This window comes from Camponotus floridanus, unplaced genomic scaffold, assembly GCF_003227725.1.
Source record: "Camponotus floridanus strain SB8 unplaced genomic scaffold, Cflo_v7.5 scaffold73, whole genome shotgun sequence".
NCBI classification, from domain to species: Eukaryota; Metazoa; Arthropoda; class Insecta; order Hymenoptera; family Formicidae; genus Camponotus; species Camponotus floridanus.
The window spans coordinates 118082-143487 of record NW_020229842.1 but is presented as its reverse complement, the minus strand read 5'-3'; the positions used below and the strand labels follow the sequence as shown (position 1 = coordinate 143487).

The 25406-nt window shown below is 30.8% G+C and overlaps 1 protein-coding gene across 1 annotated transcript in view; it reads right to left on the bottom strand.

The window, feature by feature from the left end:
* The window catches only part of LOC105251053 (opioid-binding protein/cell adhesion molecule homolog), an 81333-nt gene that overhangs the window by 35691 nt on the left and 20236 nt on the right, over positions 1–25406 (bottom strand). The window contains exon 2 of the mRNA XM_011257558.3: positions 13922–14019. Coding sequence (XP_011255860.1) covers positions 13922–14019 — 98 coding nt within the window. The remainder of the gene's footprint in view (positions 1–13921; positions 14020–25406) is intronic.

The following is a 25406-nucleotide window of genomic DNA, read 5'->3' as shown; positions in this document are numbered from 1 at the left end:
TAATCGTGTTGTGTGTAAAAAAATGTTTATTTTTTTATATTTATAAAAAGCACTGTAATAACAATACGAACTGGAATAAGTTAGATTTGCGAATTTTTCAAATGCTTTTTCCATTGTAATAAAGTGATATATTTTTCGTAGAACGATTGTATATGTGTGTATATTTCCAGAATTATACTAGAAATTCGTGCACATATCTCCCCGCGATGTCCACATTAATTCTCTCTTTCGACCAAGAAAGAAAAAGCTACATGACGTACTACCAAAGAAGAAGCGACCATTGCGTTTGTATTCCTTTTGCTAATACGTCATGTACTGTCTTGTCAGAACAAAGCCTTAATGTCCAAGTCCGCTGCGATGTTCCACGCGAGCATTCTTGTTTGGTCCTAGAATGTATTCTACCGCGAAACGTTAAGCGTTTAATAATTTGTAATCGTGTGCTGCGCGCGGGAGGCTGCGTCGTGTAGCAGAAAGTCGGATAGACATAAAAATATATCTGCTCTTATTCCGTTTTGCTTTGAACGTAAACTCGCCGTGCAAGCAATGCAGCCGACCGGTTTAGCAAGAGAAATTCAAAGGAAATACTTAAAAGCGGTGAAAACTGACGCTAATGGAATTTCGTTGTAACTGACACTTTTTTTGCTTCTTTGTAGTGCGACGTACTCAGAATTATGAACCAGATCGGTTTTTGCGGTCGAAATAAAAACTGCGAATGATATTTCGATTAAGCGAGAGACATTGCACGCGCGACATCTTTTTCAATAATACAATATTCACGATACAATTCACAATATATCGGCTAAAGCTATGTATAAAAGAAGTGCCTTAAAATTTATGCATCGATTTTATTTATGTGCAATCTCATTTTTCATTTCCTTTCTTTATTAAAATATTATTTAAGAATAAATATGTAACAAATCGCTAAAATGAAAAGTCAGTTTTATCACCTAATTCTCAATTATTATAAGTAAAATTAATTTCAAAAATAAATAAAACTGGCGAAAAATTAAAGTATATGAAAATTATTACATGTGAAAAGTACAATTTTGTGTGTAAATAATGAAAAAATGTTTAGATAATAAATGTAATAAATATGCTTTGCCTTAAACTATTTTAATTAATAAAATTATAAGCATTAAATATATAATATTAAAATTTTCTCATAAATAACTTTCTTTTAAGCAATAAAAATACATGAGAAATACGAGAATTATAAGCATTAATTTTATATATTATAGTATACATAGCACGTATATCATAGTATGTTTTTTTTTTTTAAATAAATGCATATATACGAATATATACGATGCTTTTGGCGTTATCCTAATTTAATGAGTAGACAAAAAACTGGTACCACTGGTAGACCATTTGGTTCTCTCTTAATTTGTCTTTCGCGCAAACGAGTTGGAACACGACGCTGACGCGCGAAATTTCACAAGGAGACGGCAATTACTGCTAGCATAGTTAATAGCTACTGCATTTACCGTGGGCTTATTTCATATTCATTAAAGCAATAATTTTATAAAATGCAATCAAGTTTCTCTTGATAAAAACCATAAGTTATGTTCAATATTTTAACAAAAAGGAAAATTAGCGCTCGTCTTGAATGTCTCTTGATAGATGCAAGATTTTTTATTATTATTTATATTCCTTTCTCATGAGATATTATTATAATAGTTCATGTCCATTGCAATTGTATATCGATCAATATTATTTATTTTGCATTTTTTACATAATTATAATGTAATTCAAATTTTATCGTTATTTATTTAAATTTTTTAAAATTTTGTCAAATTGTTCTTAATACGACAAAGAAAACTCTACTATACGCGCGATAATAAAATATTATTTTTATTGAAAATTTATCTAAACATGTATGTGCATTTTTTATTTTAATCATTAACCAATACTGACGGCCAAGGTGACATAACATAAATCTTAATAATACGTAATTTACATTTATATGATTAATAATGCAAAAATGAATCAGCATATCACACAGTGCACGTGTATGTCGATGTACATATTAAAATTCTTTTATTTAAATCTGACTTTTAAAATTTTTTAATTCTCATATTTCAATCGAGATATATTGTGGAAGTGAATTGCATAAAACGTGCTTGACGGAAAATCATACTAACTATTCTATTCTTTCAGTTATCTTTATTTTATTCAGCCGCCAGTGCACTTTCATTTTGAAATTCGTATGCAATTTGTGATATCCAGGACTGCCGTTAATAGTAGTGTTCGATAATTCATTAGATCGTACCTACATAATTATCGAAACTCTGTTCAATGTTTCAGTTGCGATTGTCTCTTTCTAGCAAACTTTACCGTTCACTTCCTTCCCTGTAGGATTTCCCAATGAGTGTGCGACAAGTCCCCACAATGACATTTTGCTTTACTCACAGGCTCGTCGTCTTGCCATTTCACCCACAAAATGTCACCCGCGACCCCGACGCGCCTCGCGACAAGAAGCTTACGAAAATGTCATACCTTCGTCTCGAAGTCCCTACCGTCCCAGCCAATGTCGTTTCACATTTTTCGAGCTCACTACGCTTCAGTCTGGGTTTATTTTCAGGTTGCATACGTTTTGCGGAGGTATACCGCCGGCATGATGCACCTTGTATCTGAGAGGAGACAAGAAATAAACGGTACGCAGATAAAAGAGTTTTATTTACCTTTGTTAAAAAAGGATGCAACGTGAAATTTAATATCAGCATTCTTGTGACAAAGTAAATGTAATAAATTATCATCAAATTATTATATTTGATGAAAAACTGGAAAAAATTAATGCAGTACAGTATGAAGAACAAGTCGAACTTAATAAAGCATTTTATTATTTCTACATAATTATTAATTTATTTTTCAAAAAATTAATTTATTTAAAATTTATTTAATTATAAAAAATTAATTCTTTTTTCAAAAAATTTATAACTTTATAATAATGCAATATAAAAATTTAATCGTGCAATTAAACAACTTTAATGAATTAAATAAATAGATAATATTAATTAGTAACAATAAATTTTCTAAATAAATATTTTTATTTAAAACATATTTATAAGAATCTCTTTTCTGAATTTAAGACAATATATAATAATAGAATGGAATATTTAATAATTTAGTTTTGAGTGAATATTGCAATTTTGTAGTTACTTTGACGAAAGCTTCAACAGTGCTTTATATAGATTCACCTTATTTTGTCTATTATCGATTTCTCTGGCATATCTGCAACTCTCCGAGTGGCGATAAATTAATGTGAGTTGCAATCCCAAATGCGCGCGCGTTAATCCTCCTTACGACAAAATCGGAGAATGCATTCATTTGAGAATGTCAGAAAAATTGCGAAGTTTCTTAATGCAGAAACTCAGCGCGGTGACCTGCAGATGATGTTACAATTTGCTCAAGGCGGCATGCCGTTTATTTCGCCGACCAATAACCATATTTTATACGTATGCGACGCAGAATAGTTAATAGTTGAATCATTAATCAAATAATTATGACATACGAAATGAATCAATGTGACAGAATAATTTATTTCCTTCAGTAAATTTCTTCTTACTTACAGAGAAATCTTAAATAGTGATCTAATAAACCTCTGAATTTTTGAATATTTTATTCTAAGTGCCTTTTTCAGAAAAATTTTCGAGCATTATTTATTATATTAAATATATTATATTAAATAAAATATTTATATCTCATTTATTTATTTCTATTTAATTATTTCTGCTATTTATTAATTAACTACTTGATTTTTCTTCTTATTTAATTCGTAATTCAGTTTATCACATACGCATATAAGCTTAAAATCTATATTTCTTTTTCATTATGTTTTCATCACAGCATGAAGTAATAATTAGATTAGATTAGATGACCATCTTTTATTCTATCACCACATTATCTATTGCCTAATGTTCTTCATAGACATTTATCTTGCAGGTTTTTGATCGCTTGTTACTCCTGCTGCGTAACCCAACCTCACCGAAAATCACATACACATTACACGTACACATACTGTTCGAAGATTTATTTCTCACGCGAGTCTCTCTCTCTCTCTCCTCCTTAATCTTTTTAACCTTGACAAAATAATCTCCTGTGAAAGCCGACGTAATATAATACCAATTCTTTTTTCATATAAATAATTTGTAGATATTTATATATACAGTAATATATAAAATTTATATGATGTAGATTACTTTTGTTATGATATAAAAAATGAAAAATAAATAACGAAATTTATATATCGAGTTACAGTTTTTACTTTTCTAGAAAGCACAATTTTATTTTCTGTTACATATGATATACTTTAGATATACAGTTTATATTATATCAAGTTATCTTATTTTATAATACATGACTGATACACGTGCATACACACATTTCTGGGAAGTTTTATTGTGATGCACCCTGAAGCGGATATTATACACACTTGAAGATATATATTCTTCGACTTCCCTTGAGGAAGAAGAGTTGATGTATAGCGGCATATATCTCTAATAAATATATAAAAAACAAACATTATCTCACATGATATATCATTGCTAGAATTAAATTGATAGTCTTGGCAAATATCCATTTTCAATTAACAATCAGCAATATAAATATCGTTTTGTTTTTTTTACAAATTTACATACACTAGTATATTGCGCGCGTTACGCGTATACGTATGTATTATTTTATTTATTTTATATATTTATATTTTTTTATATTTATTAGTATTTAAGCTATCCTATTATTATTTTAGTTAATCATATTTTTATTGTAATATATTAGTTATATATATAATATAAACATCAAAGGACTTATTAAACTAATTTTTTGTATATAACATTTTAAAATAATTTTTATTTTATGTAAAAATTCTCTAAAATGATTTCTCTTTTAAACTTTTGACAAGTTTTTGTTCAAATAATGGAGGAGAATCTGAAAGACACTGTCAGACGCAAACTATACATTCTCAAATTCTTTCGATAATAATCTCAAATTCAACTATTATATTTTTGTGGATCTGTTACAAACCTGTTAAAGTATAAAAAAAATATCGCGATAGATTTTTTTAATATCATATCAACGTTAAAGAAAGACTCGAGCTCTTTTTACAATATTCGGAGAAAGACTCTCAACAATCAATAAAAAGGTAGAAATATTGCATCCACCGATGAATATAACGCTATTGATAGCAACCGCACTCGCTCGATTTTCACCAGCTATCCACACGATTCCAAACTAAACAACCATGAAGTAATTTCACCGAGCCGAATTGTTTGACGTGATAAAGTCCAATTAACTCTCCTTGCAATTGCTGCATGCACGTGGTTCTACGACAGCGCGTAGCCGCTTCAAATCGGAGCGTATTTGAGGACAGGAACGACACGGAGATTCGTTGTATAGTAGCGCGGCTATGAGAAGCAGAGAAAAACAGTAAGCGGAATGAAAGGTCGGAAATGGGGTAAGCTTCCTTCCGAAGCCAGCTGTTTTCGTACAAACTACGTCGGTGTGAGAGTGCATGTACGTGTGCACATATGTGCAAGCGTGTGCAGAAACACTGTATATAGATATGCATCGAGGAAACGCGTTACCCCACTTTCCTTGACTACTTCCGCGCTTCATCTTCACCCTTCGATTCTCACGGTTCTCCACTTCTAGATTACAAGCTGCAGTTGCCGCTGTTGCAGCGACTGCTGCATCGTAATGCACAAGAGAGCCCAACGATACCGAATGAAATTGAAGCGCATATCCTATCACATGCGCATTGGAAAAAGAGGTGGAAAGAAATAGCGCGTTTCTTCAAATATTTTATGTCGATAATATCATTTCGTCGCAATAAGTACGGTTGCATCAAACACGACCAATCTCTTTCAGCATGTTCAACGATGCATGGATCCATTAGCAGGAGATTGCTTGTGTCCGCTTCGTTTGCTTGGAATATCAGAAATCTTTTTTAATATAATCCGTATCTTGCCAGAATACTAAAAATGTTCAATCAACCTAGGAATGAATCAACCTACAAAGATAGAAAATGTGTCAGATCTTCAAAAATATGAAAATCGATTATTAATCGATTATTTATATTTATTTAGAAGTTTCAGAATTTTTCTTATTTATTGCTTCTCTAAATATTTTCATATCAATTATCCTTAACACACTATTTAAAATTCGTAATAGAATGTATGTGACAATTGACAACAACCCGTGTAGAAATTTTATATAGGCTATAACCGGACTCTATAAAGGTTTCCTAACTTTATTTGAGGCCCGAGTTAGGACGCCCATCTTGGCCCAATTTCGAGATGTCACGCTCTTTTATCTAGGACCCTTATTGCTTTCCAAACTTGGGTCAATATAAAATTTTGGCTTGGGCCAATGTTGGCTTTGTATGTCGGGCCCATATATATATATATATATATATATACACGTTATATGTGGGCCCGACTTACAAAGCCAACATATATATATTTGTATATATATTTATATATATAAAAGATAATACATTATAATATATTATTGCTGCCTGAATTAAATTTTAATAAGCCCCTTATTAACTCATTGAAATTGTGTTAAGTGACGATTCTTCTAATAAATGAACATACAGTGATTTTAAATTATATCAATATATTTTATATACTTCTCACATAATTAAATAATATTTTGAGAGTACACTATTGGCCCTGTATGGGCATTACTAAGGCATCCAAAATAAGGGCTTGCCAAATTTAAGTCCATTTTGGGCCTAGTTAGGACCTAATTTTTTATTTTTTTTTAATATTATTTTTATTTGTATGCTTAGAGTCTTTTTCTGATCTGATTAGATCATCAATGTTTTCCTCAAGACATTTTAATTTAAGTATGTTCAACTATAGCTCTTACAGAGGAGCCAGTTCTTGAGGAAAACATTTCTTAAGGAGCAGAGGAGCCTAGTTCTTAAGGAAAACATTACCTACATATATTAATCTAATCAGACCCGAGATAGGCTATAAGCATATAAATCAAAATGACATTTAAAAAAATGAAAACTAGGTCTTAACTAAGTTCTAAATGGGCTTAAGTTTGGCAAGCTCTTATTTTGAATGCCTTAGTAATTCCTATACGGGACCAGTATTGAATATGGGATGTCCGGATAAATTTCCACACGGAAAGTTGTTTTGAAAACAGAAAAAGACTTCTCATAAGATCAAACGCAAACAAATCAATACATAGTGGCAACAACATCTTTGAGCCTCAAGAAACGAAAACAGATGTAATGCAAATAATATTCAAGCAAAATTGATAAAATAAAAAATTCACTTCCTTATTACAAATAGAATATTAAAAAGATATTATCTTTATTTATTTTTATTTATTGATTGCATTCTTTATTATATGTCATTTAAAAATGATTCACTGCTAATCTGCCTCTTTTATATTTTCGTTTTACATTAATGTCCTTATTAAGAATTCTTTATTAAGAATTAATATCCTTATTAAGAAATATCGAGCAATTCAGAAATACAAGCATTATTATTAAAGAACATATAAATAATGTATAAAGATAAAAAGAACATCGTTACCTTTCAGCAGGAAATAAAAGCTAGATTATATACAATATCTATATCGCGCAATGTGCTTGAAACCAGTTACTTTAGATTTAGATGACCAATCATATAAAAGTATATACGAATATACGATCTCTCTTAATAGCTATACAAGATTCGAACTTTATAAGTATCATCGTCTGTTGGCGAGCTAAGAAGAAAACGTTGCAATCTTTCTCGATGTTGCGCAGCTATTGTAGAAATAAGTGAGATTTTTAAATTCTACGGTAAATAATATACATTCTACAGAATAATATAGTATATTTGCTAATTTTCTAATTGATAATTTATGACAATATTATTCGTGCGGCATCTCTGCAATGCGATATTAAGATAAATAGTAATAATATTTTTTGCTGATATGCTTAGCTTCTGTAATTTATCCCTGAAAATAATAATAAAATACACATGCGTGTTTTGTTCATTTTATATATGTATCGGTCGTAAAACCGCATATTAAACGAATAAGAGTAAATATTTCACATTGTCAAAAGACAATGGGTTTGGTAATAGGCTCTCGCCTAGATACTGGTATTCAGGGAATGAAATATTAAAGAGGATATAAACTTTATGTCGCGGTATTTAATATCCGATCCTAGCTGCTAACGCATATATATTACATATATATATTTCAGTTAATTAAATTAAGTGCATATTAAATGCATCGATTTTAATGCATTCTTACGTTGTATGTGGTATATTGCAAGCACCGTAGCGCGCCGCAGCAATGCACCCGGAATCAAGGGTAAATTCAAATTTGCATCCCAGGTCGATATCCGTGAACGGAAGGAAACGCGTTTCCGACCTTGCTCACTTATAATCCACTCCAAATGTAATAGTTTCCTCGATCAATGGCGCAATACATAGTGTGCACAGCCTAAAAGCAAAGAGCATTTCGATACCTCATTCCGCGCAAATTCTACGTATTTGGCTGGAAGGCAATTAGTGCCCTCGCGATATTAATACATCCGTTTCCGTGTGTAGCCAATATAATACAAACTCGAGAGACTGCAAAGGGACCGACAGACTTGACTTGAGGAACTCAGAGGAAGATGGAAAAGAAGCGATTAATCGAGACCAAAAAATTCTGGGTCATTTCGTTTTCGTTTTCCACATGTGTTGATTTAATTATAACATTCGTCGATTGCACATTGGCTATTTTTCATCTCGTACGACCAGATTTAGGGCAAGTTAATTGAACATTTGCTTAGCGTCTTAAAACGTACTGCAGAAAAAGCAGACGACTTCTTCATTGAGGTAACGCAAAGTGCAAAGTATAGAAGAGCACGTACAACTTTTGTGTTTGTGTATATACGTTGTACAGGGAAAACGCAAGAGAGACGAGAAAAGAGAAGCGGCGAAATAAAAGTGGCGATCCTGGCCATTGACATGTCGTTTCTTTCGCGAGAAGAAATCTCAGCTGGCTCGTATTCTCTCTCCCGAGATCCAGGAAATTATCGTCGACAAGATCGTAACTCCCGAAACGCGAGCTTCTTCTGCGGGATATCCGCCTGTCTGTTGTCCCGTTCGTTGCAACCGTGCGCGCTGGTATCGCGAATAATTAATACTGCGGTTTGTTTGCACGAACAATCACAGAGCCGAGCTTCTCTCCCTCGATCGTGCTCGCGTCAGTGACCGCTTTCTCGCTCCAGCTATTGACTACGAGACATGGAATACGCCGGCATTCTCTGAACGTTAAGCACCTTGATCCAAAGTCCGTCACATTAAGGCCGACGTTAGATATGTGCGGGAAATCGTGCGTCGTGTCGGTAAGGACCACTGGGTAATCAAGGATCATCAAGGGATTGTGGAATATTCCGTGCTACCGTACCTCTGGTAGATGCGCAATTTGCCGAATGTTACGGCGAGGAAGTACACAATGCCTTTGCAACAGACCGTAATGATTTCTAGAGTTTGCTCCCTCGAGAGAATATTAGTCGTAAGCGTTGCATTACTTGGCGTGAGACAGCCCGTATAAGGTCGCGCTAAATTCGACACCTTATCGTAATGGAAAACAAAAACGTGGATATATATTACACGTATATATCTCTTAGTTGAAGTTCTTGGAAAGCTTTAAAGCTCAATAATTTGCAATAAAAATTTTAAAATTCGCTAGAAACATAAAATTCAACATAAAATTATCCGTTTTGTATTTTTATAAATATAAATCTTTGAAACTTGTTACAATCTGTAACTGTGCTATATCTTTTTTATTAAATCTACTTAATTCACATATATTAATTAATTATGGATCCATAATCTGACTTTTAGTATTTTCATGACATATTCTAATTATTTGTATAATGCTCATTTTCCAAGGGAAACAAATTTTGTTTGGAAAATGAGATTACCTTTCGCTCAAAGCATAGTAATAAATGTCACATGATGTGGTGTGTAACTATTTTGGCAGCCTCGGTTGGCTCTTGCGAGATCAAACTCGTAATCTGATGGGGCAGTTGCAAACACTTGCAATATAACATATGGACATTTTATCGATAGATACAGACACACACACACACACACACACACATACACACACACACACATACACACACAAGATAACTACTAAGTACAAACTGAAATAAAAATTATATAACCAAATAATTATAGAAAATTACAAAAAAAGAATATGTTTACTGAAGAATATACATAATATAAGTAGAAAACACACAAATTCCGCATATTTTTTTTACGTAATCCAAATACTTTTTCTTGCTTGTAAAGTTTTAATAATGTATCTTTTCGAAAAGATTTACTAACACACATACATATCAAAATTTATATGATATATTTAAATATATCTAAATATTGTTATGTGTGAAACCTAATAAATTATTAAAATCTGTTCTGCAAACCCAAACAAAAAAACTAAAAATTTTCTTATAAATTAAATAATAATATATATATTTTGCATTATATAAATAGTATAATTAGTAATTTAAATAAATAGTATAATTCGATTCTTCGTAACAAAAATACGCCTTGATATAATGCATTAAAGGTTATGATTATTTAAAAGAAGAAAAATTCTCGGCGAGTACTAATCTCTATGAAACCCGGCAAATTCCAAGGACCCAGCTTCAATTAGGTTTAGGACCGTAAAAATACTTCGCTGGGGATGCCTCCTTTCCTTACTGCTTCCACTTCCGCAGGAAGCAATTTCGGCCCTTTAATGAAATTTTAAAATTTGCCGCGGAGTCGGGATAATACATAAATCGTTTTATACTGAATCACGCAGCTTATTTCCGCACTTCATACAGAGCGATAAAAATGAAAATATTATAACTGCATTGAATGATCCTTACTTTGTGATAAGAGACTTTGGCAAAAAAGTAGTTGATTTTCGCAGAAAGTAATTGAATTTATTTTAGTAATGTTGTATCTATAAGATATGTTTTGTCAAAAGAGTTAACATTATAATCTTTTACAATTAATTTATAAACATGCAGTCACGATCAATTACGAATAATTTCGATTGTCTAATTTATATTTATATCTAAAGTCCAATATTAATGATATAATAATTTGTAAGAATCATTTGTTCGCTAACACTACTTTTGAAAATAAATATTTTAATATGTGATATAATATACAATAAAAAAATTAAATATGTTAGGTATCAATTAATAAAAATAGTTAATAGAGTAAGCAATTTTCTTGATATATTATTTAATATATTTTAAATGAGAACAGTTTAACAAGCGCAGTACTAATTTATATAAAATCTCATTTTCTAATGAATGAGATCTTATATAAATTAGTACAGCTTGCTAAACAAATAAAATAAAATAGATTAGATTACTCTCTGTAACTTGTACAGCATAATCTGCACAGTAAATCGCAGTAAAATTTAGTATAATGGATCACTGACAAGCTGCATAATTAACTTTAGAATATCAAGCTTCTCAGTAAAAAAATTTTTCACAATTTTCTAAATATAATATAATAAACTTAATATTTTTAATTATAATGCAATAACCTTGAAATGTTTAAATTTATATCATATGTTTAAATCAAGCTTTGACTTATTTTTTATATATTTGCACATATAATTGCTTAATAGATTTATGATTTTAACATAATAGCAAACCATAACTGTTTGTATTATATATATATATATATATATATATATATATATATATATATATATAATACAAATATACATAACACACACACATATTATAAATCATTTTTAAATTTATAAATCTTTTCACGATATTCTGTTATTTCAAAAAGATAATATTTATTATATTATTAACATAATTAGATACGTTACTTTTTGTTTAATCTGTTTATACGTATCAACAAAAACATATTAATAATTATTAAGTACTTTAATCATTTATAATTCTTATATCTATCTCTCTTGAAAAATATATTTAAAAAACTGTGTATCTCTTTTATTCTTAAATATATTTCTTTATTAACTTATAATTGAAAATGTACACACACAAATCAAACAATTGCTAAAAAGCACAATTAGTTGGAAAAGAACAAAATACATATAACATATAAATGTTTGTTATTAATTAGCGAAATTAGTACCCTTATTATGTACTGTACAACATGGTAACACCTTGCGCAAGTCGTAATAAGACGCTTTATTATTTCAGAGCACCCTAGAGAGTATCTGAGGTATATACTCCCTACTCCTCCCCTTTTCTCTCTCGCAAGTCACTGTACATAAAATCCACCATTACTCATGCAACAACTTAAAATATAAATAAACTACTCGATGTCAGTACTAACGTGAGCTCTCTTCGCATCGTTACCATTTGAAAGCATACCTCCCTCTCTCTCTTTCTCTCTCTCTCTCTAAACAAAACGATAAAACTATATAAATTCGGGTTTTATTTAATCGTATGCCCTATTAAAGGAAATTAATAATTTATTATTAACGAGAGAATTGCGGGATACTATCAGAGAATCTCACGCGATATCGGTTATAGCTGTATCGTGTGTGGCTGTTATGTGCTAAAACGAGTTACGCTAAAAAGCGTTAATTTTGCGGTGACCGTCGGCATCGATTATCGAAAGCGCACCCCTTTGTATCCTGGCTGTGAACAAAGTGGTACTTTTTATTATTTGCGCCAAACGCTTTTCGCGGCAGGCGCGTGACTTGCCGTTTTCATTTCCGCAGGGGTGCCGTTGACCAACCGCGTAAGGATAATGCATCGATTCCGTTCAAAAACGCTCGAGCTTGTTCTCATACATACACACACACACACACACACACACACACACATACACATTTATTTTCGCGGCGCCATAAAATAATCTCGCGCATTTTTATCGCCAAAACATTTCGCGGAAGCGACGCTATCTATAAAACTATAACTCCTCTATACGCGCGGTTTGAGCACAGGTCCTGGTAAAAGAGAAAGAGAGAGAGAGAGAGAGAGGGAGCAGAAGAGAGAATTGAAAAGGATATTTCTCCAGCACGACTGCTTGAGAGGAGGCCGGAAAATAAGGAGAAAACGAGAGGGAAGGAAGATAGACGAACGACAGGGAAACGATCGGCTGGAAGACGGCGGTCGAGAGAGGACTGGAGCCGCTTAACAAACTGCTGAACTCACACCCCGCGGGATTTTATTTCTACTTAAATGGAGTTGCGCAGATATGCACTGTGATCCTAGCTCAATCCCTCGCTTCGAATTTATTTGTACCGTTCGTTAGCTTCACCCGTCCCTGTAGAACTTTGCGAACGTAGTTCGGTAATGACATCGTTCCACCATTCTCAAGCCATCTTAGCGCCAATTTTCTAAATCGCAAATTACAGCGTGTCTATGTATTATCAGAATAGTAATATCCTCCACATGATTTCATAATTTAGAGATAAAGATTCATATCTGCATAATATTACACTTGATGCAAAGTTTAATTATCTTGTATGATTCTCATCTCGTATCTAAATCTACGGCGTTAGTCATACAAAAAAAAAAAAGATTATATAAAAAAAAAAGATTATTATATTAAAGTTATATTAAAAAATTATACTGAAAATTAAAATTTAGAGAATGTTAATTTTTGTTAATTTTTGTTTTAAATAAAAAAAATTAATATAAGCCGTTAAATAAAATCGAAAAGATAATAATCCTATCGAGATCTTATCTTGATTTCAACTCGGATAAAAAGAAATTATTTCGATAGACAATATCGCCCCGTAATTCTATCGTCTAAGGACATGTATACAGTTCGATATCCCTTATCAATGCCAGTCTCAATCCAGTATGAAGAGACATTAGTGCGCGCAACGCGACGTGCAATTGTAACAGCAGCGTAGCGCAATATATATGTAATTGCAATCGTACGTGGAGATAGGATAGAGATTATAATGTATCCCTCACCTTGTATGGTCCGAGATCCTCGACGATGCAGGTGAAAATGGCTTCGCGACCCACCGAGACTGTAAGATTGTTCAACGGTTTGCCGAACTTGGGTAAATCTGTAACACAGAACGTCCTCGATTTAAGTATCACGCCATCGCGCGAACGAACTCTATGTTAACCAGCAGTATACATACATACTTACTTACTTACTAGTACTTATACTTATAGCCCACCTACGTGCGCACCAAAGTTTGCAAAGTACTCGAGAAACTCAGCGGTGAATGGCGCGAGTTAACGTAAGCGGGTCAAGCTAGGACTAAGCTTGGCGCTTTATAATTCCACGATGCTCTTGTATTCACGATTTTGAAAAAAAAAAATTATTCAAAACCATCACGTGTGTTTATCGTTACCGTGCGATAAAATTTAAAGTGCGATAGACACTCGTGAAGCAATTCTTATTATAAATCAGTTTGAGAGAGACTCGATTTAAGTACGCGACCCTTTCTATTCTTATAGAATATAATAATGTTGAAAATTCCAAATTAATAAATAAATTTATCTTTCTGAATTGATAAATAATACGGCTCTATGTATTTAACAACATGATAATTAAGAAACGAGCAATAAGAGCCTAAAAAACGCGGATGGTAATGCGTAAATTTTTTCGAACATTAATTGTTCGCGGAAAAATTTTTTTTTTAAAACATACATATATGCCAAGTTATAGATTCTCTTGGTTTGAGACTTCTATAACACCCCCTTTAAATTTATCTTTCATTAAATCTTGATGAAAAATAATTCTAGTCATAATTATGTTTAGTATTTTCATTACATATGTATATATGTTGCAATGTTTTGTAAAATTTTTGTACAAAAAATATAGCTTTTTTTTATAAAGCGTGGAATATGTATAAACCAGCATTTTATGAAAAATCTAGGCTTTTTGTAAAGAGAATATTTACAAAGAGAATGGGAATATATATAATCTGTATTATTTTATAATGCATACATTCTCAAGTTATGCATTTTTTACATATGCGAAAAAGATAAATGCTGGCATTTAAAAAGTAATTACAATAAAAAAAATTTGTAAGAGGGATTAATGAAGATTATATTACATAAATCATTCACCAATTTTTATATCTCATTATTGGCCTTATTAAATTTCCTTGCGGTGGGATTCATTACGCGGTAATCAAATAAGCGTTATTGTGAGAGTGATAAGATTATTTATACAATATGTAACAAAATTCTCCTTTCATTAAGCTCAGCTTTATAGACGGCCTGTTCGTCAAACTTAGAAACTTCTAAAAGGCCATTAACAAGCAAGCCAATTACTACTTCAAAGAAAATTTTCAAGACGAAATAGTATACTTATGAAACTACGTGTGATGATACGAAGTAAGTTAGCGACAGTTTATAATATGGTACGTGCATCATCGTGTTGCTAGTTTGGAATTTAATATGTACTTAAGTATCTCTCATCTAATAGAGAATCGATGTTGTCCCTAGCCATATTTGCATATTTAATTTTGCGTGAAATAGTTGATTTTATCAGCGAGTTAACTATCTAAAAATCTCAGAATCCAAAATTTTTTAATAAATTATTAACATATGCAGGTTTTTTATCATTCTAGTTTTTATATTATTATTATATTCAGACTTGGATCTTCTCAAAAAGTAGTTCTCAAGCGAATCCAGCTACAGCTTTTGTGCTCGGCATACCATATTGAAGTTATCATTTCGGAATGTGGCATGTTATTTGAAATTCTGATGTTCTATACAAATTTGATAACTTCAAATATACTAACAAATAGCTACGTTATTGCAATCTATATAAAACGCTGAAACGCAAAAATTGGTATATTATCATTTGTATCATGTAGTAATATATAAATGCGCGTTTATATTTTAAATCCACATCATATAATTTTATATATACAAAGATATGCATTTATGTTTTAAATACTTACACATCACGAAATGTAACTCTACAATTTAAATGCCAATTGGAGTATCGCATTTTTTTAACGATATCAAAGATGTAATAACTATATCAAAGTTCATTTACTCTTAAAATATGGGAAAGTAACTTTAAGAGTAGCTGATATTAATTAAATTTGTATTACATAAGTTTTCCGTCGAAAAGTGAATAACATCTATCAATTATTGCAACTTGCTCGATGTATGACTTGCGACAAGTTATAGTGCTCGGTAACAGACCAGGTACTTTGCACACGTCCATCAGAGAAATGAATATCACTCTCCCTTGCATCGTCAGTCATTGTTGCACGTTTAGAAATATAACCGTGCAGTTTGAAGTAACCTCTTAATCTTATTCCTCAAACGTAATAAATGTAATTGCCGCTGTAGTAAATGAATATGATAATTTTACATAGAATAAATTGCGTGATAATCACAACAATCGTAATATTATTCGTTTGACGTATGATATAATGAAACCTATTTATAGCTTTTATATTTTATATATTTCAATGTAATAAATTCCCTCATATAATAATAAATTCAAATTAATGATAACAAATTTACAGATTTTTGAGTTTATTCGCAAACTACATACATATAATGACATGATTCAAATAAGTATAATTCATAATGTTTGTACGTAAATTTAAGCAAAAAAATGCACTTTTTTAAAATTACGTTTCTTTCTCTCCCAAGCAAAAAGATTTATATATCTGCGTGCAAGAAAATTGTTATATATTCATTAATATCTACGATCTTTTCATGAATTACGCCATGAAAGAAGTTGTTAAACTAAGATTTTAAGACTCCCGAATGTCGATTTCCCGGTATATCCTTAAGATCTCTACATTCAAAAGAGCTGTGTGAAAGCAGCGACGGATATTTAATGCACACAGGCGCGCTATTTACTTTCAAGTAATCAAATTTCTCGTCTACACTAATGGAAGTGTGTAAACAAGTTTTTAACTTCATTACGATGCATCTATTTTCTAAATGAAAGTCTATGTAAGTTTCTTCCTGTACGCTCTATAACATATATTTAGTTTGTTTGTAAAGTTATTTTACAAAAATTTATGTGATTTTTATTTAACAAAAAACTATATACTCTGCTTAATATCAAAAAATTTAAATTTGTTATTAAAAAAAATTTGTTATTAAAAAAATAAACTATTGTAATAGCTCGACACAGCACAACTAAACTTTCGTTGTAAAAGGTAAAAAATAAAAAAGTCTATATGTGAGCAACAAAGTTTTATATAACATGAAACTTAAATAATAACAGATTCATTAAAATAAATAAATAAATAGAATAATTGTATATATTTATAATACAATAATTCTATTTTTAAGCTACATATATAAAAGCAATGTATTGCTACGTATATAAAAAACATACACACATATCTACATATATTACAGTCAATTACAACTGCATTTGTGTTAAATCATCAAGTCTTAATTTAAAGTTCCATTTTTTAACTGCTAACATATGTATATGTAGTTTAATCTTTATAAATAAATAATGCATTTATATAATTTGATTAAAAATTTAAATGAAATTTCTTTAAATGAAGTTATTCTAGTATTTCTAGTTATCCTATATTTCTAATAAGTCAAATTATTTCAGTAATGTAATACATAGGAAATATAAATATGTCTATTTATAATTGTGGAATCTGTGATAAATAAGAAGTTGATTTTATAATAAAAATACGATTGAGCTAGAAATTTCGATAGACAAAATACCTGCAGCAATATGATGTATTTTGTAAAGTAATCTTTCGAGTGCACTGTAAACCGCTAAAGATTAAATTGATGTTATAAATCACGTGTTAATATAGCCCAGTTCACGAAGAACTAAAATGAAAAATAATGAGCACACTCCCTCCAACGTGCCTTCAAATAACCATCTAATCTGATTTCTGGTAAACCGAGTAAATGGAAAATAAAGATCAGCACGCGCATATACACACACATACGCACATACACAAAGATGGTGCGGATCGATAGTATCACGGTAATCGAACCGAGGCTAATTATTCTAGAAAGAAACAGGTACAAAATCCATCGTCAGTCGGCGAGACTGCTTAAGGTACACACAGCCGTAATACACTTTTAATTGAACTTAAATCTCCGCTTTACAACGGCTATATTCTACCCTATACGTATACATAACTAAACTTGCAGTATACTTTCTTCTCTGCCAGACTTTCCTGTACAACTTGAAAAGTCTTGTGTAAAATGGTTGTTAATAGGAAACTTTTTTTATAAAAAAGTTTATAAGTGCGTAATATTCTCCAGATAATAAATTTCATAAACATAAAAGAAAAATATAGATTTTTAAGAGATAGATTTTAAATTGTATGCGAAGGTAATGTATATCTAAGACAAAAAAAGTTAATCAAATATTTAAATGTCAGTCAAATTTAAAAAGAGAAATATGAGAATAAAATCAAATTTAAAAAAAGAAATATGAGAATAAAATCAAATTATTTTTATTTTTCAACTCTGGTATGAAAGCTCATACATTCGATTCTCACGATGTTTCTTTTAGTCCTTGTTTGTAATTTGCTTTCACTAATTTTTAATATTTCTTTTCTCTAACCACAACTAGTTTTTATCAACAATCCGCGTAACGATTTAAAATATTCCGCTTGTGTCATGCAATAAAAACTACATTCGAGAACAATTCAATCGTGAATTTTTAGTTTACTCTCACGGCAAAGTCCGACCCATGTGTAATCTTCAGTCTGACCCCATGTAAATCCAGATGGAGAGATTCGAATGCGTGCAAGAGAGATAAACGGAGGGTAAAAGAGAAGAGGCATAGAGAAGAAACGATAGTGGATGAAACGAGTTCTGAATCCTCGCACGTTCGCGTATTACCATTGATAGAGACATCAAGGTTCCTCCTGAAAATAAACGTAACGATCCTATTCCAAGATCGAGAGATCAATACGCCGCCACGACCCATAAACCGATTGGTCCCGGAGAGCAATCAAACCGTTTCTAGAATTATATTCATGAACAATGCAAACGTCGGCGGGTTCTTAATCCGGCGCTGCGCGTCGAAGAAGTAAGCAAGCATACGGCCTGCAAGCGCGACGGCTTCATCTAAGCCGGGTGACAGATTCCGGTATCTCTTATTTCGGGTACAATATCCGACCGCGAAGCTCATCAATCCTGAATGTCGGTGTGGCTACAGGCCAAAGCCGTGCCACGTATGAGACAAACTTGCACGTACCAGTAACTGAAGAGAAGTTTCACGATACTATCTATCATTCCTTCATCCTAACGTAAAAAGAATACCAGATTTCATGTATTTCGAAAATGTAATATGGACTTTTTCCCTTGCATCAGAACCGGGATTAAACCTATCTTTATTTTTATATTTTGTGTATACAAAATAAATGTATATGGAATTGTGGCTCAATCAATCTCGATATGTGCGCAGATGTTGTAAGATTTCAGAGTAAATACTGTGCCTTAATATTTTGATGATGAATTATTTCATTATATCGTTTTATTTTTATTTAAATTATACTTGCTATAAATAAAACAAAGACAAAAAATTTGATAGGGAAAGATTAACATATTAAAAATTCAAAAATCAACCTGTTTAAACTTTCTGCAAATTTGACAAACAAACTTTTGTTGCAAATAAAGCAAAAAGAATTCCAAAACTTGTGCGACTCTCTTTGTGACTTTCTACAACTTCGAAATTAAAGTGAGGTCATTCTGTCAAGCGATCTCATCTATTTGACTTTTCAAACTCAACCTCTTGAATTTTCGTGGAAGTTGATATGTTCATTTTACCAGATAGATAAGATAATTAAAAAATTATAAATTTTTGTACAAATTAATTTTTAGTATCAAGAAAATTTCGCTATATTTCTATTATAACAATTATTATATTATTACTGACTTTTACATTATTATCTTAACTATTCTCAGAAGCTTAAAGTTAAACTTTCTTCTTAAGCTCATTTTAGAAGATTTATAATTCCCGACAAAATTCGGGGTAGAATTTTATTTATAATTTTACGTGCCACATATTCTCTTACATTCTGTTATATATGTATATATATATATATATATATATATATATATATATGTATATATATATATATATGTATGTACTTTACTACTTCGAACGTTCCCTATAATAGCATATAAAATTGTAAATGGAATTCCGAATACATATTATATAATAGATCATCTAAAGTAAGCTTAAATGTAAAAATTAAAGTGATAATTGGAAATAATTATATTACAAAATACATTTTATAATTAGATCGAGCACTTGTACATCAAACTAAGTAAGAATATGAATTTTCATTTTTACCGAAATCGATTGTCTGATTACGTAAAATGTAACACGCTATTTTATTTTATTATAAAAGCCATTTCCTAAATGCGGGACCATATTATTCTGGTTTTATATTTTTTAAAGCAATTAAATATGATGAAAACATTTTATCATTGAATTATAGCATTGTTTGAAATATTCATATGAGTTCAATGGAAATTTCTATTTTATTGTAATAAAAATATTCATATTTTATTGAACTAAATTAATAAATAACCAATGCTGTAATTTTGATCATCGTGTACGCATTGCTAATAATCATGTCATTTACACGTAAAGTACATTTCATCGTTCTCATATAATTATATTGTACATGTTACGGATCTCAGTTCGTCGCTTCTTGTACAGAGCACTTTACTATAATTCATATATCATGTACATCTGATATTATGTGATGAATCTAAATGGCTATTAAATACCTATTTCACTCTAATTATTTAAATACGTTTATCTTACATTAAAGGAATAAGTCGTATAATTCAGAGATAGCCTAAAAGATATTTTTATTAACTCTTATATTTAATGCTCTTTTCAATCAAAATTTTCAAATAAAATTTTTTTTATCTTTTTTAAAACAAAAATGAGGAACTTAACAACAGTCATATAAAAAATATGATTTCAATTGGAAATATAAAAAGCCAGAAAAACTGAAAATACCTCGATTAAATGGCTCTTTCAAACATCTTTAATTTATCTTTGAATTTAATTTTTCTTCTGTCACAGAACATGGATGCACATTTTAACTTCAAAAAATATTTTCTGCTATATAATATCACTGACATATTATAAAGTAGAATTAGATTGCAGATCGTAAATGTAAAATCACAATAGAAAGATTTGGAATTGTTTAATTATAAAATTGATAAGAATAACAAGAAACTAAATATCAGTTTAAATATCAAAACTAAAATTTATAAAATATTTTCTTTCTTGGATATTAAATGATACTATAATATTTATTTACTGTAGCGCAAACTCTATGTTGCTGATATAAAGTAACTCTCTATTACAATACACTATTAAACTTTGCAACGATGATAAATAGCATGGAGGATATTTGAAAAATGTAGTGCGCGATACAATGAATTAAGTTAAGTTATGATTTAATAGAAATTTAATAAAAAAAAGAAAATATGAAAGATAAAAGGATTATATTTAAAGATATTTTTTAGATTATATATATAAAAATTTGCGATTCAGTGAAACGTACATTTCAATGAGGCTCACGCATCTCTAATGAGATTTTTCAAAGTGATAATCAAAAATGTTTATGGTGGTCCGAGATGAATGGCATCAGGATCAACGGGAGAGGAGCTCCCGTTATCTGTGTAGATATAAAAATCGTTTAGTACCTATCTATAATATCGTTATTGTTTCGAGCCCAGAAAGAATGAACGTAGACATAACATTTCGCTTTGCTGTTTGCCCCTGGCGCTATGGGATTCCGTGGAGATTTACACTCAAGTATCTCGGGAGATCGCTAGCTGTTATATAAATCGTATCTTCTAAATTGGAAAACAATTTCAGGCGTGATTCTTTCACTTTGCGGAAAAACTGTGTCTCCAAAGTACTCGGGGAAAATGAAGTAGTTACTTACACGAGATGCATCATTCGGCGTAAATTGAGAGAAAATACCTCAAAAATGTATTTATATAAAAATCGTATGAATAAAATTGTAATCCAGTTTTGATTGTACAATATTTATATGGATATCGTGTGAAATTATATTCTATAAAGCAATTGATTGTTACACAGATCGTGCTGATCAAGATATTGAGAGAGAAAATCAACTGTAATGAATATTATATAGTCGATATTGGTTCGTTGATAATTGTTTTAAAGCAAATTATTCTTTCCAATATTACAGTTGAAATATATAAAAGCTCATAAGTTATTATAATTACTGTAGAACGCGCAGATTTTGTACATTTATAAATGCATTAAAAAATTAATTAATTATGCGATTAAAACGTTAAATATTTTAAATATTTTAAGTGTAAATTCAAAAATTTGTAAACATATCGAAATTACATATAAACAGATTGTAATACTTATATAATTTTCTATAATATATTATCTCATATAAAATAATTGATTTATAAGAAACATTATGCATACATTTATACACAAACATATGACTTTTTTAATTCTAAATATTATCATTAAAATAATAGAAATTAAATTATTATCATTAAAATAATAAAAATTAAATTTTATTAAAATAATAAAAATATTAAAAATGAATCATTAAAAAAGTGAATAAGTATGCAGAATATAAAACAAAATGCAGAATAATAATATATATAATATATTAAATAATAAATATATATTACATCCAATATATTATATATTACATTTTGTTTTATTATATATTCTGCATATTTATTCACTTTTTTAATGATTCATTTTTAATATTTTTTATTTTAATGATAATATTTAGAATATTAATGATAATATTTAGAATATTAATGATTTAATGATAATATTTAGAATATATTAATTATATTTCATATATATATTTTTTATTTTATATTAATAATAATATTATAAATATATATAAATATATATAAATATATATATATATATATATATATATATCATCCTTTACTTATATTCTATTATATTGTAAAGTATAACCTATTTTTCTCTCCATTTATCTAAATCATAACTTAGAAGGCAGCTTAACTTTCTCTGATGAAGTTAGGCATATCTAGACTAGTGTTGGAATCAACGATTCCTTCATGGGAACTTAATAAAGCAATTGGCCATTTACGCAATCTCTGATAGTTCTCATCTGTACGTCACTTCTTTAATGATTTTATTACGCCTTCCTCTCGAATCCTCTTGTTTAATTCCTCGTGTTACCATCTAATTCCTCGATAACGGAGGAAGCATCGGGCTCCTTCTCGGAATAACAATGGGCATTCTCTCAGTTCCCCTTTGCGCCGAAGCACGTTCCAGGGCTTAATTATTTCCAAGTGCGATCCTCTCTTGCTGCCGGCGGAAAAGTTAAAGAAAGACAAAGATGCGACGGAAATTTACTCACTGCATATAACAAGCTAAATGGTTAACGATTTCTGAAATATCACACGTAAGGGGTTGTATCTCCGTTTCTCTACGTATCTCCTTGTACAGCGTTTTCCACTATCTTAATAATCGACAGTTTCGAGAAACCTTACGTTTTCAATAGTGCAACATTAAATTATCAAGCAAATATAAATTATTTATTTTTTTGCTGACAAGTTCTATTATTACTTCAATAAGTTATAAAATGTGTTATTATACATCGGCGATGATAATGTGGTATTAACTTTGCTCGCGTTATATCTATTATTAAATGAATTTCAGAAAATAATTCGAGGTATATTTAGGAATGTTGAACTAATTTATAATTTTATCGATCACGCAGTCCAATTTCTATGTTCGAGAAGAACGATGTAAAAGTAATTCTCTAAGATTTAACTAAATCGTTAATATAGCTTCGTTAATATAGCTCTATTAGAACTAGAACATTGAAATATAAATTTGTAAATTTGCTCGAATTATAAATTGATTTTACGTGTAATGAAGAATTAAATTGCTGAAGTATTGTACTGTTAATTTTTAACAAGATTACGTCTTGTTTCTTCTCTCATTTCTCTTTTTCTACATTTATCTTCACCATTTGAATTATTTAAATTCTTTTTTAATTCGTTTTATGTTATAAATATATAACGCAATTTTGATCAAAGTGCTATCTGTTACTAAACTCCGAAAATGACTTTATAATTATATTATCTATCTCTCCGAGTGATGCATTATATCACGATATATTATATTTATATCACAAAATATGTAGCATGATTGTGAAATTATGTTTAATACGTTTCTTTTTAGCAGTAAATAATTTACATGTCGTGGCAATGCGTTCTTAAATGAGGTTTGGCTTGAGCAGAAAAAAAAAAGAGTATCAGAGATTTTCGATCTCGGACGGACCGCGGATATGGAAGGAAGTCACGCGCGAAGCGGTTTCATCATGTGTACGTTCACTATGATGGGTGGAACGGCGTGAGGACGAAAATTGATTGCGTATAACGCCGTGACGACATAAACTGGAAATGCGTGCTTGCGCGACGACAGCAATTCGCGACAGTGGCGGCAACGTGAGCGTGTGCGCACGTGGGTGTGTGTATCGCGTACGCAAATCAGATTAATTACCAAGTATGTAGACGCGGAGAAGAGAGAAGGGCTAACAAATCCAGGCACGAATTCTCATTTTGATAAGGTCGCCGGTCCGAGAGATCGAGTTGCTATGCGAATCACCGAGATACGTTGGCAAAGGTATGCCACGAAAGAGAGAGCGAGAGAAAGAGAAAGAGAAAAAGAAAACGAGAAAGAGAGCGAGAGTGAATAGTATGTCGGGAACCTCAAGGCATTAAACTAGACATCTCGCGTGTCCCATAAACCCTAGGCTTTGATCCTAATCCCAACTAGAACCTGAGCTGTCGTCTGCCTAATCGAGTTTAGGCTCTTCGGATCCACTGCGTAATCGGCGCTCGAGACTCATACCTGATTATGCTGCTAGCTATTCGCAACATTGTTACCTGCTGAATCGTGTAATAAACTTGCCAACATGAATAGTTTGAATCGTTGACGGTCGTTGGCTGAATATAACCATGCTGATAAACGGGGCTGACAAAGTTTCGAATTTATCGATATATTGTCACAGTTAGAATTTAAGATCTTTAAGATAATATTTGACTGTATATAGAGAAAATGATTTTAAAATCGCTACCAAAACTAATAATTTAATATAAATTATATTACTTTTAATTATATATATATAATTAAAAATAATATAATTTATATTACAGTTTATTCATCGATTATTTTTTTCGAAAAAGTTTTCAAAGTCATATACGAAGTATCAGTAGAACGAGTAAGTATAATGTCAGTCACGTATAGCGTGTCACATCCGTGACATCAAAAGTATGTCAGCGTCGTCACTTCGTTCAGCATTGTTCTCGGTAGTGCTGATAGACGTCGTAACCATAATCTATAACACCCTAAGAATACGCTCCGGCTAATTAACATCGGAATGGGCAGGGAAGAGCGGCTGGCGGGTGCGTTTTCATTGCGCTAGCAATAAATCCAGGAAGCAGATAAGCG